The 14,855-nt window shown below is 35.7% G+C and overlaps 1 protein-coding gene across 1 annotated transcript in view; it reads right to left on the reverse strand.

Moving 5' to 3' along the window:
* The window catches only part of SMURF2 (SMAD specific E3 ubiquitin protein ligase 2), a 117,609-nt gene that overhangs the window by 19,658 nt on the left and 83,096 nt on the right, over positions 1-14,855 (reverse strand). The window contains exons 6-9 of the mRNA XM_032319924.1: positions 11,803-11,887; positions 9,268-9,351; positions 6,548-6,750; positions 4,098-4,182 (exon numbers count right to left, since the gene is read on the reverse strand). Of these exons, the coding sequence (XP_032175815.1) occupies positions 4,098-4,182; positions 6,548-6,750; positions 9,268-9,351; positions 11,803-11,887 (457 nt within the window). The remainder of the gene's footprint in view (positions 1-4,097; positions 4,183-6,547; positions 6,751-9,267; positions 9,352-11,802; positions 11,888-14,855) is intronic.

The raw sequence follows: 14,855 nt of genomic DNA on the forward strand, positions 1-14,855 counted from the left end.
TTACAAATGTCAGTGACATAAGGAAAGAAAAAAATTTCCCCTCAATTATTACATTCATTACTATACCATAAGATTTGTATAAATAAATGTTCACTCCATAATAATCTTAAACTCTCCAACAAAGCAACACTGGGAATGTTACTGAATTTAGAGAGCCTGAAAATATTCACAGTATATATTTTAAAGGAAAACTGCTCCACTTTGAATTTTGAAAGCTATAAAGCTAGTGAATGAAGAACCTTTTTAAGACACCTAAGGAAGAATGCTATCAAGCTTACTGCTGCAATAAAATAAGCAAAAAGACTTTTAACGGATCAAAGACCATTGTTATTGTATTACACATTCTTAAAACACTGACAAAGATTTATAGGACCTTAATGAATAAAATAAAAGCATGTCTAATGTAAACTTAAACTGTAACAGATAATTGTAATGATTAATCTCATGTTTTAAAAGTTAAACTAGAAAAAGATTTTCCAGAAATAACCTCTTCTTGGTCACGGTGAAGCTTAATGATGGACACATCTAAGCACCCACAGATTACTGGAACAATGATTTGACTTCTGCCTTTAGGTGCCCCAAGAGACTCGATGCTCCAGAACAACTAAAGCTTAGAAAATACACTGCTAGTCTCAGAAGAGGTGAAAGAAAATTTCCAAGAAGCCTCTTCAAATTAAAAACAAAAATAAAACCAAACCACCATGGCTACAGCTGAAGCCGGAGCTTGTGGCAGGTAGGCAGTCAGAGGGGCAGGGCTAACACAGAGTAGTTGTTAATGGGGAAACGCAGCCCCAGGCCAGCTGCAAATTTGGAAAAGGAAATCTGGAACTTCCCCCACTAAGCTGAGAACTCAATGGGGAGATGAAATGATTCCAGGAATACTTCCTGAATTCCTACTTTGGGTCCACAGAACTCCAACCAATTAAGATCAGACAAACTCTCAAAGATCACCACACACTCCAGAAAGAAAAGTCATGACTGAGAGTTAGTGGAAACAATAAGCCACGGAATTAGATCCCTAAATACAGTCAGAGATCAAACAGAACCGCTATGATATGCAATGTTAAAAAAATTACAAACTATCAATGAGATATTATTAAGAATGAACAGATGGATCTTTTTAAATGGAGCTTTCTGAAAGGAAAAGTGATTACTGAAATCAAAGAATGAATAATTCTTTTGATATAATGCAGAATTCTGTTTTATATCATTTTATTTAGAATGTTTTAAATCTATAATCATATGTGGGAGAGCTCTAAGGAATGGGTTAAAAGAGCGGAAAACTGGAATGTTTTCATGTCCCATTAGGAAATGATTAAAGAAAAATGGAATGTTATACAGCCATAAAAATACAGATCTGTACCACAAGACTACACAGAACGAAATGTAATGAATAACAAGGCATTAATCACGGTTTCAAAGACAAATACAAAAGATGGCAAAATGGGAGTTCACAGATAATTCTAAGTTTACTGGACATCTTACAAAAGTAAAGTGTCTGACTATTTTATAAATGTCTTTGAACAGTAATGCTATCTTAATATAATCTAAATATTCATGGTCTGCTTTGTCAGAAGAGCCTCCATACAAAGGCACCTTTACTTAAAGGATCCTCCAAAACAAAAGATAAAATACACATTTTTACAGGAACAATTCGGAACACAGAGACTAAAGGAAAATAATCCAGACTTTAAAATTAAAGTCATTATTCAATACTCAACATAAAATAGTCCTAAACCTTTATAGAAATCCTTTACTCATGAATGAAAACCTGACATGTTTCCTTAGGAATAGCCAATGGTGATGCCAAAATCTCTCCCAATTTCAACTTCTGATGCCAGTTTAGATACTATTCTTCCAACAGATAACTCAAGATCAACTTTCTCACTATTGGTGAGAAATCACTTGGTTTTTTTAAAAAAAAAAATCATTTTCTATTTCCTGCCAATGGTTTTAAATTATTTTACAGAAAAGGTCATTATTGACCTACAATTTGATAAACAGAATCCAAAACACTTCTTTTCCTAATTTACATAACAAATTCTTGTTTCTAAAAGTTATTTTTCAGTAAGCTTATTGATAAACAAAAAATTTCCTCCCCACTGCTTTTTAAACAGTTTACATTATCAAGAAATGGCAACCCTGGTACAATAATGAATGATCCACACGTTCCTTGGCTGCCACCCTCAAAAAATTTTAATTAAGCTGTGTCACAGAGTAAAATATTTACATTATAATAGCTTCATTTATAAATATCAGTTGGCCCTTGAATAATCCAAGCTTAAAGTGCTTAGGTCCACTTATAAGCAGATTTTTTACAGAACAGTACTTAACTATAAATGTGCTTACCATTGCTAAGGATTTCTTTAACCTTTTTTCTGTAGCTTAGTTTACTGTGAGAGCACATATGTGATAAATATACAATGTATGTGCTAATCAACCGTTTATGTTATCGGTAGGGCTTATGGTCAACAGTGGGCTCTTAGCAAAGTTTTGGGGGAGTCAAAAGTTACACAGATAATCGACTGTGCGGGTGGTCGGTGCCCCAAACCCTGCATTGTTCAAGGGTCAACTGTAAATAGAGTATCAAAGCAATCCGAGATCAGCTAGTCACATCTGGTTTTGATTCAAATGCAAGACTCTTGACAAGTAGAGCTCTGAGTATAAGCTTGAGGCAGAAGAAGATCTCTTCACCCTCCCTGGTCTTTTTTTTTTTTTTGAGAAGAATGGTGCATTTAGAATATAAAATATCTTTGTCTTACAAAGGTTTACATCCAGTTTACCAAGTTAAGATTAAGAATTTAGAGCTCACCCTTTTCTGTAGCTTCAAATGAACCTGACGATTTGCTCTGTTCAATAACTCAAAAGAGCTAAACAGTGTTTGAAAAACTTATTTGATATTAAAATGCATCAAAAATCCTGTTAAATAATTAAATCGATTTATGTGTCATTCCATCTTCTTCAAGTTAAAAGACAGCTGACATTTGGGTTAGTAAATGCATTGGCTTGGGTCATTGCCTTAGGGACCTGGGATGGAGCCCACTGTCAGGTTTCCTGCTTCGCAGGAAGCCTGCTTCTCTCTCTCCCTCTCCCCCTGCTTCTCTCTCTCCCTCTACCCCTGCTTGTGTTCCCTCTCACTGGTCTTTCTCTGTCAAATAGATAAATAAAAATATTTAAAAATAAATAAATAAATAAATAAACAGATAGATAAGGTACAAGTACTGGTATTTAAAAGAAATTTAGGGGTGCCTGGGTGGCTCAGTGGGTTAAAGCCTCTGCCTTCAGCTCAGGTCATGATCCCAGGGTCCAGGGATCGAGCCCCGCATTGGGCTCTCCGCTCAGCAGGGAGCCTGCTTCCCTTCCTCTCTCTGCCTACTTGCGATCTCTGTCAAATAAATAAATAAAATCTTTTAAAAAAAAGAAAAGAAAAGAATTTTAATTCTTTTAATTCTTAAGAAACCACAATCAAGTGACGTTTATTCCAAGGCTGCAAGACTGATTCAGTATTTGAAAACTGATTAATGTAACATCATATTAATGGAATAAGAGAAAAATCACATGACAGTACTACCTGATACAAAAAAAAGTGGCTAAATAAATAAATGTATTTTAATTAGGTCATTTCTTTGTATATTAAAGTGAAACTTTATTAAGGAATACATAAAAATACCAAAAAAACAATGAATTCTCTCACATTAGGTTAAAATAAATAAATCTTTTTTTTTTAAGCCTAGCCAAAAATTAAAATATCTATTTATTATCCTTAAAAAAAGTTGGGGAGGGGAATGTATATTTTGCAATGTTTTTTATGCTCTTCTCTGGGTCAATTTCCAAATTCCTAAAGGACTCGTGTTTTCACCCCGATTTTTTTTCTTAAAGGTGAGTGGAGAAAAGGGCAGGGGGCTGGTTGGGAGCAGGACACTGGGGAGACACTGCAGAGAAACAGGAAGGCCTTTCTACTAAATGTCAACTGAAATGACTGTCACAAAGAACCGAACTTTTACATAAACCATGTTAAGCTGAAGATTAAACAATCAAAGAAATCCTAAGTCAAACAGGTATCCAGTGGTATGAAGAGTATTTGGATATGTTCTTACCTCGGCACTCTTGGATCATGCCATGTGCTCACACCAGTCTGAGTATGTAAGAAATACACCTGACCTTGTTGTGTTGTCCTCTGTTCTGTAAAATTAAGAAACACTAATAATAAAAACATATTCAGAATGTTCAAATCAAAGACAGCTACAGACACTAGGATATTACATCAATAGTGAAATTCTCCAAATTACCAATCTACTGTATTACCAGAAAATGTTTTATAAATCATTCTTTTTCAACTCAATACATTTTCTCCTGGAAACAATCTTATAAATGGTGATGAGGGCAAGAGGCCACCTATCTGAAAGCCAACAACACAATGTGGCTTAAATACTAAACATGTTGCTATGGAAAAGAGAAAACAAGACTGTCGCAGTACCAATATTTCAACAAAACAAACAAGAAGAAATGATCTCTTGTTTGCCTTAAAGTGGAGCCTGAGGGGGAATAAAAGGAAGCTCAGAGGAAGAGGCTAGCCAACTGTCGGGGGGATTCTCCAAGGACTTGCAAAAACTTTCAAAGGGTTTGCAGGCTGGTAATGCTTGTTTATTACACCTAATTTTATTAACAAAACTTAAGGTTTTTTCTTGAGAGAGGTGTTTCCTCAAGACTACCATTTAAACTCAAACGAAGGAAAAACAGACTGAAAATGCCATTTTAAGGGGGGAGACACTCTATAGTCAAAAACAGACAAAGATGCAAAAATAAGCAAGTTAGAAAGAAGACCAGAGAACAAGCATGCATTCTGGGGAGAAAAAGTAAAAGGCAAAATTAACTCCAAGGCCCTGGGAAGAGAGTAAGGAAGCCAGGACAAAAGGGAAGGAATCTGTGGAAAAAAGTTCTTCAACAGTGGTTTTTAGTCTTAATTGTGTTTTTAAGCAATAGAACCACTTATCTTTAAACAAAATATAATGAAAAATTCCAACATGTAAAACAACATGAATAATCCAAGCTTAAAGTGCATAGGTCCACTTATAAGCAGATTTTTGCTAAAAATCTAATATGTATTAATATAAATTTGTTTATACACCTATAATAAAGTCAATTTAAACTTTAAGCTTCTTAAAATCATAAACACGAAAATGTTTAAAATTGGTGACAGATGAAAGCTGAGATACTTTCAGCCCTGGTACCCATTTTACTCCTAGGTTTTGGTTGTACAAAATTTCTTTTTAATCCAAATCACACGTAATATTGTAAAATATAACCACCTCCACTCCGAACTGCTTGCCTTATAACCTCAATTAAAGAGAAATGACAGAAAATACTTCCTTCTAAGGTCTGAACATTAACAGTAACAGGCAAAGTTTACTAAGTGCTTTCTGTGCTGGAAACTGTCAGCCACTTCACATGAAACCATCACTTGGAATCATCACTAATTTCCCCATTTTATGGAAGATACAACTGAGGCTCAGAGAAATTAAATACTGTGCCCAATGTCACACATCTAATGTGCAGGAAAGCCAGGATATAAACCCAGGTCTGTCTCCCAAGGCCATGCTCTCATCACTGTGCTACTTAGGTTAACCTGTGCAGCACAGCACAGTTAATGGACAAATTGGTTTCTTTTTTTTTTTTAATTAAAGAGTTAAAACATATTTAAAAAAATAAAGCTAGAATCATGCATTTGCAGAACAGTTTAAAACATACTGTAGAAGAAAAACAAAACTCAGGTTAGATCAGGCGATTCCCAGTGTTGGTCATTAGGTGTCACCATAAGCCCAGATATGGTTTATCTACAGGCTGCTGGGAGGGTAAGGCTGTAATTATTTCGGCCAACTTTTAGCAAGAAAGAAGACAGCTGAGTTAATAGTATCTACAAGAGTATTCACAGGTTGTGATTTAGAAAGTTCTGTACCAACTAGAAGACTCAAGTCCTCTTCTACATGAAATTCTACAATCTAGAAAATTATGTAAGATTATAATAATTTTACACAAACATAAAAGTGACTAAATCACTTACAACAATAACCCAAATCATGCAGATAATCCAAAATTACAGACAATACGAAGATATAAATAAGTTCAAAGCGTATTTCTGATGGCATTTCTAAATATGTAGGTCTAGAAAATTGCATCGCAGGTCTGACTTCAGATTACTGTTATCTGTAACAAGGTGGTAACCTCACCTTTACAAAGTGCCCATTTGCAAGAAACCTCCCATCGTTACATATGCTCTTGCCGATACCTCTGAGACAAGGAGAGGCATCATTCATCTCATCTCATTATAAAAGAGCAAGAGGACTGAAGTTAACGACTAGCCCAAGTCAAACTGCTGGTTAGGTAGTCTTCTACCACTTCAAAGACTTTCAGATTGGGAGATTTTACACATTCATTTTCATGGAGGATCCCTAAACCCAGATTAATAACTTCTTTAAAGCTGATTTTCTGGCTTTCTTAGCAAGCTGAAATCAGTAAGCCACACTTGTTTTTCCTCTGCTAGTCATACCATAGCCTTCCGGTAGGTCTGGAGGAGTATGTAAATGTGTCCTGCTCATGTAATTTCTATGTCGCTGTGACCGGACTCTCCTCTCAGCCAGTCTGGGATCTGAAGACTGTCCACATGTTGCACCATTTGTTCCACTAATTGGAGTGTTCTCATCAACAAAGCAGCTGAGAGGTCTGCCAGGACTTGAATATTCAGATGCTGGTCTATTGAAAAGTAACAGGATTAAAAAGTTACTCAACTGAGATATCAAAGGTCGAGTTCTCTAGACAATGTCTGTACTGCAGGAATAATCACAAGAAAACGGAATGAGCAACACAAATCTTGATGATTTCAAGAACTGAATAAAAGCGAGCGTGATGCCTCTAAACACCAAACTCATGTTACGGGCACACTGTCAGTTATGGACCTAAGTCATTTTATACTGATTTTAATTACATTTTATATGAAATCCACATGTATCTGTAGATGTGAGCACTTCCTGACTTAGCCTCAGCCTACCTCTCGGACCTGACTTCCCATCCTTCTCCCACTCCACTCTGGCCACTGACACTTCTCCTATTCATTGAATTTGCCAAGACTGTTTTTACCTTTAGGGCTAGAAGGGAGTTCTCCCTCCCATTCCCGAATGCCCTTTTCTCCTACTCTCCCTAGGCCAAGGCTCCTTTTTGTCATTTAAATCATAGTTTAAGCTTAAATGTCTGAGAGATCCTTCCTGACCTTCAATTCTAAGGCGGTCACCCAGGCATTTGATAAGTACCTCACCTTACTTTCTCAGCACAGCAATTGTTTGATCATTTTTTATCTGCATCCTTGTTTTCCCTTACTAGTATGTTTCTTTATTGAGAAAAGAACGTTCACCTAGTTTGTTTCCCACTATATATATCCCCTGCACCTAGAACAGTGCTTGGCATATTTAAGAGTATCTCAGTAAATATTTATTGAATGAATAAAGATGACGGTGTGACTCTTCAAAGAACTTCTGGTATACTGACAGGTCATCAAAAATATAAAAGGATAATCAAGAGTTAATTTTTAAACTAACACTTACAACCACAATCAACTTTATACCCGTGGAAATTAAAGTCAGTTTCATCAGTTAAATGAGTTAGAAGGAAATGGGACTTCACTAAAGCACTGACAAAAGTACACAATCATTTATACTCAGATACAGTAAAAATGGGTTCACTTCAATAGATCATTGGCAGTTTAATACTTGAAATACAACTCTCAAACAAGCATTTTTTAAAATGGCAACATGAGCTAAGCTTTTACCTGAGAACTGTAATGTAAGAGGGAAACTATGACTTAATGAGTTAAGCAACTAATTCCCAATAAATAAGAGTAGGTATAACTTAAGAGAAGCATTTGATGTTCTGTATCTGTTGCCATTCCTGCTCAGGAAAACAGGGGATGGAGGGCAAAACAAACACTCAACAGAGGCAACAAAAAAATGTTCTTACTTAAACAAAACAAACAAACAAGAAAAGGAAATTCAGCCACTTATCCTATTCATTTTCAATTACTTAAAAAAAAAAAAGTACTTCCATGGTGCCAGGGTGGTTCCACTGGTTAAACTGTCTGACTCTTGATTTCGATTCAAGTCATGATCTCAGGGTCACAAGATTGAGCCCCAAGTCTGGCTCCAAGCTGAGCATGGGGCCTGCTTGAGATTTTGTCTCTGTCTCTCCCTCTCCTGCTGCCCCTCCACCCTGTCTGGGGCACATGCAAGCTCTCTCTCACACACATAACTAAATAAATAAAATCTTTTTTTTTTTTTTTTTTAACATCTTATTTACTTGACAGAGAGAGAGCACACAAGCAGGGAGGCATACAAGCAGGGAAAGGGAGAAGCAGGCTCCCCACCAGAGCAGGGAGCCTGGATCTGTGACCTGAGCCAAAGGCAGATGCTTAATTGAGTCACCGGGGCACCCCAAATAAATAAAATCTTTAAAAATGAAAATAAAAGTAAAAAGTGCTTCCTTGGGAGTTTCTAAAAATTATCTTACATCCCCATGCCTTTATACAGTAAGCTCCATGAAGGCCCTTCTGCCTTATTTACTGTTACAGCATAAATGTTGAGCACAGTAACTGGCATATAACCATTTGGTGAACTGAATGATAGCTGTTACAACTACTCTCAATACTTTTCATCACCTTCCCCTATCTGATTAAATTCTAACATTCTTAAAGATTTAGTTCAGAAATTCTCCTTCAGAGTTTTCCTTTGCAGGTTCTAACATCCCCTTACCCTGCCCTCCACATGGTCTTAGAACATCTGGTTCTTATCTTGATCACAGACCTTACTGGATGCAATATAACACAATCATACCCCAACATGACTGAACAAATAAAGATCCAGTATCTATATTTTGTTATAGCCATTCAATAACTGAATTTTTTTTGAAAAAAATTTTTCAAGAATTTTTCTTATTCTTGAAAAATAAGAAATAAAAGGACTTCTCGATTTATTGTTAACTCATTTAATAAATATTTATTAAGTAACATCACTGGCCCTGAGCTACAATAACAGGATGACGTGCTAAACAATCTTTATTGAAAATGACTTTTGGAAATAATAGTGGCACTTGCTGTAAGATCTACTGATCTTCAGCAGTATAAACCAAGAAAGGAAATCTGGTAAAGCTGACAGATAAACAGAAAGTGGCAATTTCAGGAAGGCAAAAAGCAGAGACCACGGGAAGACATTTGTATGTTCTTACCGTGTTGGGCGTTCCCACTGCGTAGTTCTTGTTATGTGGTTCAGATACTGAATTCTTCCAGAGGCAGTTCTCCTTTCCTCCCAGCTTAAATAAAAATTGAGAGATACGGCATCAATAGGAAGGTAGATACAGAATGTTTTTAGTGCAAAATTGAGCCAGGAAGACATCTGTTATGATAAATCAGGAATGACAAATGAAAAATCAATAGAATACTGGAATTTTTTTCAGCTTATTTTAAAACTGTACAATGTATCTTCTGGAATTCTGAAGCTTCTAAAATGTTTACACTGAAGTGTGGCTAATATTCTCCATCAGCCTAACTCAGAATTCTCCAATAATGTCAGCACTCAATTAAATTATACTAATTTCTCCAGAATTTGGGGGGGGGGCATACTAAAAATAAAAATCACACCTAATTTTTAAAATTAACATAAAAGTGTATAAAACCTTTTTTTTTTTTAAGATTTTATTTATTTGACAAAGATCACAAGTAGGCGGAAAGGTAGGCAGAGAGAGGAGAGGGGAAGCAGGCTCCCTGCTGAGCAGAGAGCCCGATGTGGGGTTCGATGTGGGGCTTGATCCCGGGACCCTGGGATCATGACCTGAGCCAAAGGCGGAGGCTTTAACCCACTGAGCCACCCAAGGCGCCCCTATAAAAGCTTTTTAAAGCATTTAGCCTACCCAAACTATTTTTTAAAAAACAATGGTACTTCCTCCTCAGTAACTTTTTAATCCATGTAACAACAACAACAACAACAAAATATGTATGTATGTGTGTGTGTGTGTGTGTGTGTGTATATATATATATATATATATATGTAAAAATATATCGGTGAATGACCACAGAAATGTGGTAATGCTAGTATTTCCACCAAAACCCTTGCAGAGGTTTAGGAGCCATAAAAAAAATAGGAAATAAAGAGATGCTTAAAGGGTCTTTTGCCCTGTGATAACAAAGCACAAAATGTAGTGCTTAATAATATATAAATTATATACATGTACGACTATATTATAAAATGTAGACCTAATTAGACTTTTTTAAAGACTGTGATATAAAATATATGGGGAAGAAAGCACTATAAAGTACTATGAAGTGTAGAATAAGCCTTAAATTTTGTAATCTCTTAACACTGATAAGTTATTTCACACTAAACTTCCCCTTCAAAATTACCATAATCTACTTCAGCCATAAGAGTTAATATATGTATCAAGGAACTACAGTGATTTATAAACAGACTTAAATTATGGCGATTTTTAAGAGTTTAAACAAAATGAGCGAATACCCTGGCTTGGATGTAAAATTTCGGATCAAAAATAATTTAAGTCAAAACCCAACCAATTACATACTTTAAATAACTTATTGTATATAAACTACACTTCACTGGTGTTAATTAAACGTGTTTTGAAAGTTAAAAATAAAGTCAGAACAGTGTCAGCGCTGGTTTCAGACAGAACAGTAATCAAAAGTATGAGCTTTGGAACCGGGGCTTACACGTCTGCATTCCAGCTCTACCATTCACTGTGAGACCTTCAAGGCAAGTTTACTTAACTCCTCTGAGTCCCAGTGTTTTTAATCTACTAAATGAATGAGGGTGACAACAGTAGCAGCAAGAGTAATAAGAGCAGCTAACTATTTACTAAACAGAATATGCAAAACATTGTGCTAAGTGCTTTATATGAATGATTTCATTTAATCCTCACAATTTATGGCATAAATACTATTATCACAATCCTCTTCTAGAATATAAACCAATGCTTACAGAAGTTAAATTAACTAACTAAATTCACAAAGCTTGTAAATCCGAAGACTAAGGATTAGAACCCAGACAGTCTAATTCCAGAATCACACACGTGAGTTATGTGATCTAACGCATCACAAGAAAGTGCTAACAGTACCTGACAAACACAGGTTCATTAATGTTTCTTTTCTTTTCTTTTTTTTAAGATTTTACTTATTTGACAGAGAGAGACACAGGGAGAGAGGGAACATAAGCGGAAGAGTAGAAGAGGGAGAAGCAGGCTTCCCGCTGAGCAGGGAGCCTGATGTGGGGCTCAATCCCAGAACCCTGGGATCATGACCTGAGCCAAAGGCAGACACTTAACGACTGAACCAACCAGGTGCCCCCAAATTTAACGTATCTAATTAATGGTTTATTTTATAAATTTGTCTTGGCAAGATTCCTTGCTATTTTTTCAAGTATAAGAAAAATTTAGGGGCACCTGGGTGGCTCAGTGGGTTAAAGCCTCTGCCTTCAGCTCAGGTCATGATCCCAGGGTCCTGGGATCAAACCCCACATCAGGCTCTCTGCTCAGCAGGGAGCCTGCTTCCCCCTCTCTCTCTGCCTGCCTCTCTGCCTACTTGTGATTTCCCATTGAGCAGGGAGCCTTTTTAAAAATCTTTTTTAAAAAATAAGAAAAATCTACATTCTGGAACTGTTCGGCAAATTTCTAAAGTTAAGCATACAATAAATACCAATTTATTTGTCATTATTTGAAGGATGTTATCAACATATTTCTCTAATGATCTCAGCTTACCCATCTGGTAAATCATTATCAAATAAACGACTGCAGTCCACAACTTGTCCTCCTGTGCCTATTCGGTCTCTGGACTGAAGACTTACTGTAAGACAACGAAAAAATTACTAAGAGTTGGAAAACTAGAAAGATTTATTGCAATTTAAAATATATATCTTTAAAAGACATCTAGCTTATTTAATACTCCAGAATGAACTCTTCAGCTTTTAATAAATCTGTAATTTCTTTTTCCATTTAGGAGTGACATTAAAATTTTATGATTTTGTATCCTTTATTGTGGTCATAGAGGAGAGTTTAAATCCTTTTTGACCACTGTAATGGAGCAATGCAAGCCCTCTACTATACTCAAAACAGGCATAACACATGAAAGGTATATGCACATACAGAGGAACTAGAAAAGTTCACATTAATTTGGGTTTAATTCTTAACACACCTTTAAAAAAACAAAGAGGGGCTTCTGAGTGGCACAGTAGTTGAGCGTCCAACTCTTGGTTTGGACTTAGGTTGCGATCTCAGGATTGTGAGATCAAGTCTGCTTGAGATTCTCCCCGCCTCTCCGTCTGCCCCTCCTGTTCTTGCTCTCTAAAGTCTTTTTTTTTTTTTTTAAAGATTATATTTATTTATTTTTGTGAGAGAAAGAGAGAGAGAGCAAGCATGAGTAGCGGGGAGAGGCAGAGGGAGAAGCAGACTCCCCACTGAGTATGAAGCCTGAGGTGGGACTAGATCCCAGGACACTAGGATCATGACCTGAGCCAAAGGCAGACACTTAAACAACTGAGCCACTCAGGTGCCCTCTAAAATAAATCTTAAAAATAAATAAATAAATCTTAAAAAACAAAAAACAAAACCCATGAAACTGGATTCTGGCAATCAGGCAATACTTCAATTCCATGAGTTAAAATAGTACATAATCATGTGTGGTGTAAAACTACTACTATAAATTTGGAAGCAAGAGATGTAAGCTCTAGACCAGGCTCTAACACTTAGTTTGGCAAATGACCGTCAACAAAACACTTAACATTCTTGAAGTTTAGATAATCTAAATAATGAGGAAGTTAGGCTAACTGTTATGTCTGTCCCCTTGCTGCTATAATATTCTTTAATTCTATTTTTGGCAATTCTCCCTAAAAGATAAAACAGGAACGGGCAAATGTGACTATAATCCAACTTTTTTTTTTTTTTAATCTTTTAAGATTTTTATTTATTTCTTGACAGAGAGAAAGAGACAGCGAGAGAGGGAACACAAACAGGGGGAGAGGAAGGGAGAATCAGGCTTCCCATTGAGCAGGGAGCCTGATGTGGGGCTCCATCCCAGAACCCTGGGATCATGAGCTCAAGGCAGACGCTTAAAGACCGAGCCACCCAAGTGCCCCAACACAACTTTTAAAGAATTAACCAGTTACTATATAAAGTATGACATCTAAGGACCCTTCATTCTAGGAAGGGTTCCAAAATTCTGAAATCTTCCAGCTCTGCAAAAATTTTGAAAAATCAGAAAGTTCAATACGTTACACCTTTATATGAATTTCATTTATAGGTGACATTGTAACATACCTTTCCTCAGTGAATTTAAACAAAATGTAAAATGGAAATTGCACTAAAAACAGTATTAACCAGTTTTTATACAGAAAGGCTAAGCGAAATGCTTACCCAAATATAATCCCTGCAAAAACTATGTATTTTTTCATTAGCGAGTTTAGAATAATATTAAGTCTCAAAATTAAGGATTTCATAAGCTTCAACTCCAGACTGCTGCATTACAAAACACCTAAGCAATTTTTAGGTGAGTTTGTGTTTTTAAATGGCCTAATCCTAGCAAAATGTAAAATGAACCATAGAACTACTATGTTTTTAAGAACACTGTTCCTAACATTAAAACATCAGAAACAATCTAAATATCCAGCAATAACACACAGCTAAATTAATTATTTGTCCACCATGGACTGCTATACAACATTAAAATGCATCCATGAACAACAACAAAAGATATTTAGAACAGATTAAATCAGGTTATTTAAAATTCTGCACAGTGTAACATCATTTTAAAAAAAGGTATGCGGCGCTGGGTCACTCAGTGGGTTAAGTCTCTGCCTTGGGATCAGGTTATGAATCTCTGGGCCCCCGGAATCAGGCCCTTATCTCAGCAGGGAGCCTGCTCCCCGCCACCCCGCCCAGCCAGCTGCTCTGCCTACTGGTGATCTCTCTATCAAATAAATAAAAATCTCTAAAAATAAATAAATAAATTAAAAAAGGTATATACATTAAGGTAATGACCACGATGGCATGTTATGGTTGCTCCTTATGTTCTCTGTCTATACTTTTATTTGATTTTATAACAAAAAAAGAAAAACCTCACAAGAGATGCGAAGAATTGAGTAACAGATTCAAAAACAAGGGAGAGGACTTATAACCTTATATCACTTGTCTCAATTTGGGAGATTTTTCTTTATGGTAATACTCCAAAAATAGGATAAAGCTAAGTGTCCAGAAATGCTTGCAAGTTTCAATGTTACAATAGCAAAAAAAATAATAATAATAACTTAAAAGTCTAGTAATTAAGTTATGACATATTAATATAATTCAGCCTCTAAAATCACTAACTATAAACACTAATAATGGCTACAGTAAGTGAAAACAAAAATTTTATATTCAATGAACAAAAATCATAAAAAATATACACATATAAGTGTATATAAAATTATTAGAAAGGGATATATATATTTTTAAAGTTAGTATTCTAGTGTACTTTTCTCCATTTCCCAAAGGATGTTATATACGTCTATGCATGATTATTTGGAAAGGTCTAATTCAGTAAGAACTAGAACTCATTCTGGTTTTGATTTTTTTTTTTAATTTATTCTGTTTTTAAATGGCAGGACAATAAAGCATAATGTTTGAGTCCAACATATCTCTACTATGATAACCAAATTCACACAAAAGCTTCAAGTTTAAACACACACACATTTTAAAGAAAAGCTTTTTTTATATAATATACTCCATAGGTTTATTTCTAATTACTGACAAAGGAAAAGTCTGCTGTTTTTATAAATGCC

Source organism: Mustela erminea, chromosome 18 (genome assembly GCF_009829155.1).
Source record: "Mustela erminea isolate mMusErm1 chromosome 18, mMusErm1.Pri, whole genome shotgun sequence".
Taxonomy (NCBI): domain Eukaryota; kingdom Metazoa; phylum Chordata; class Mammalia; order Carnivora; family Mustelidae; genus Mustela; species Mustela erminea.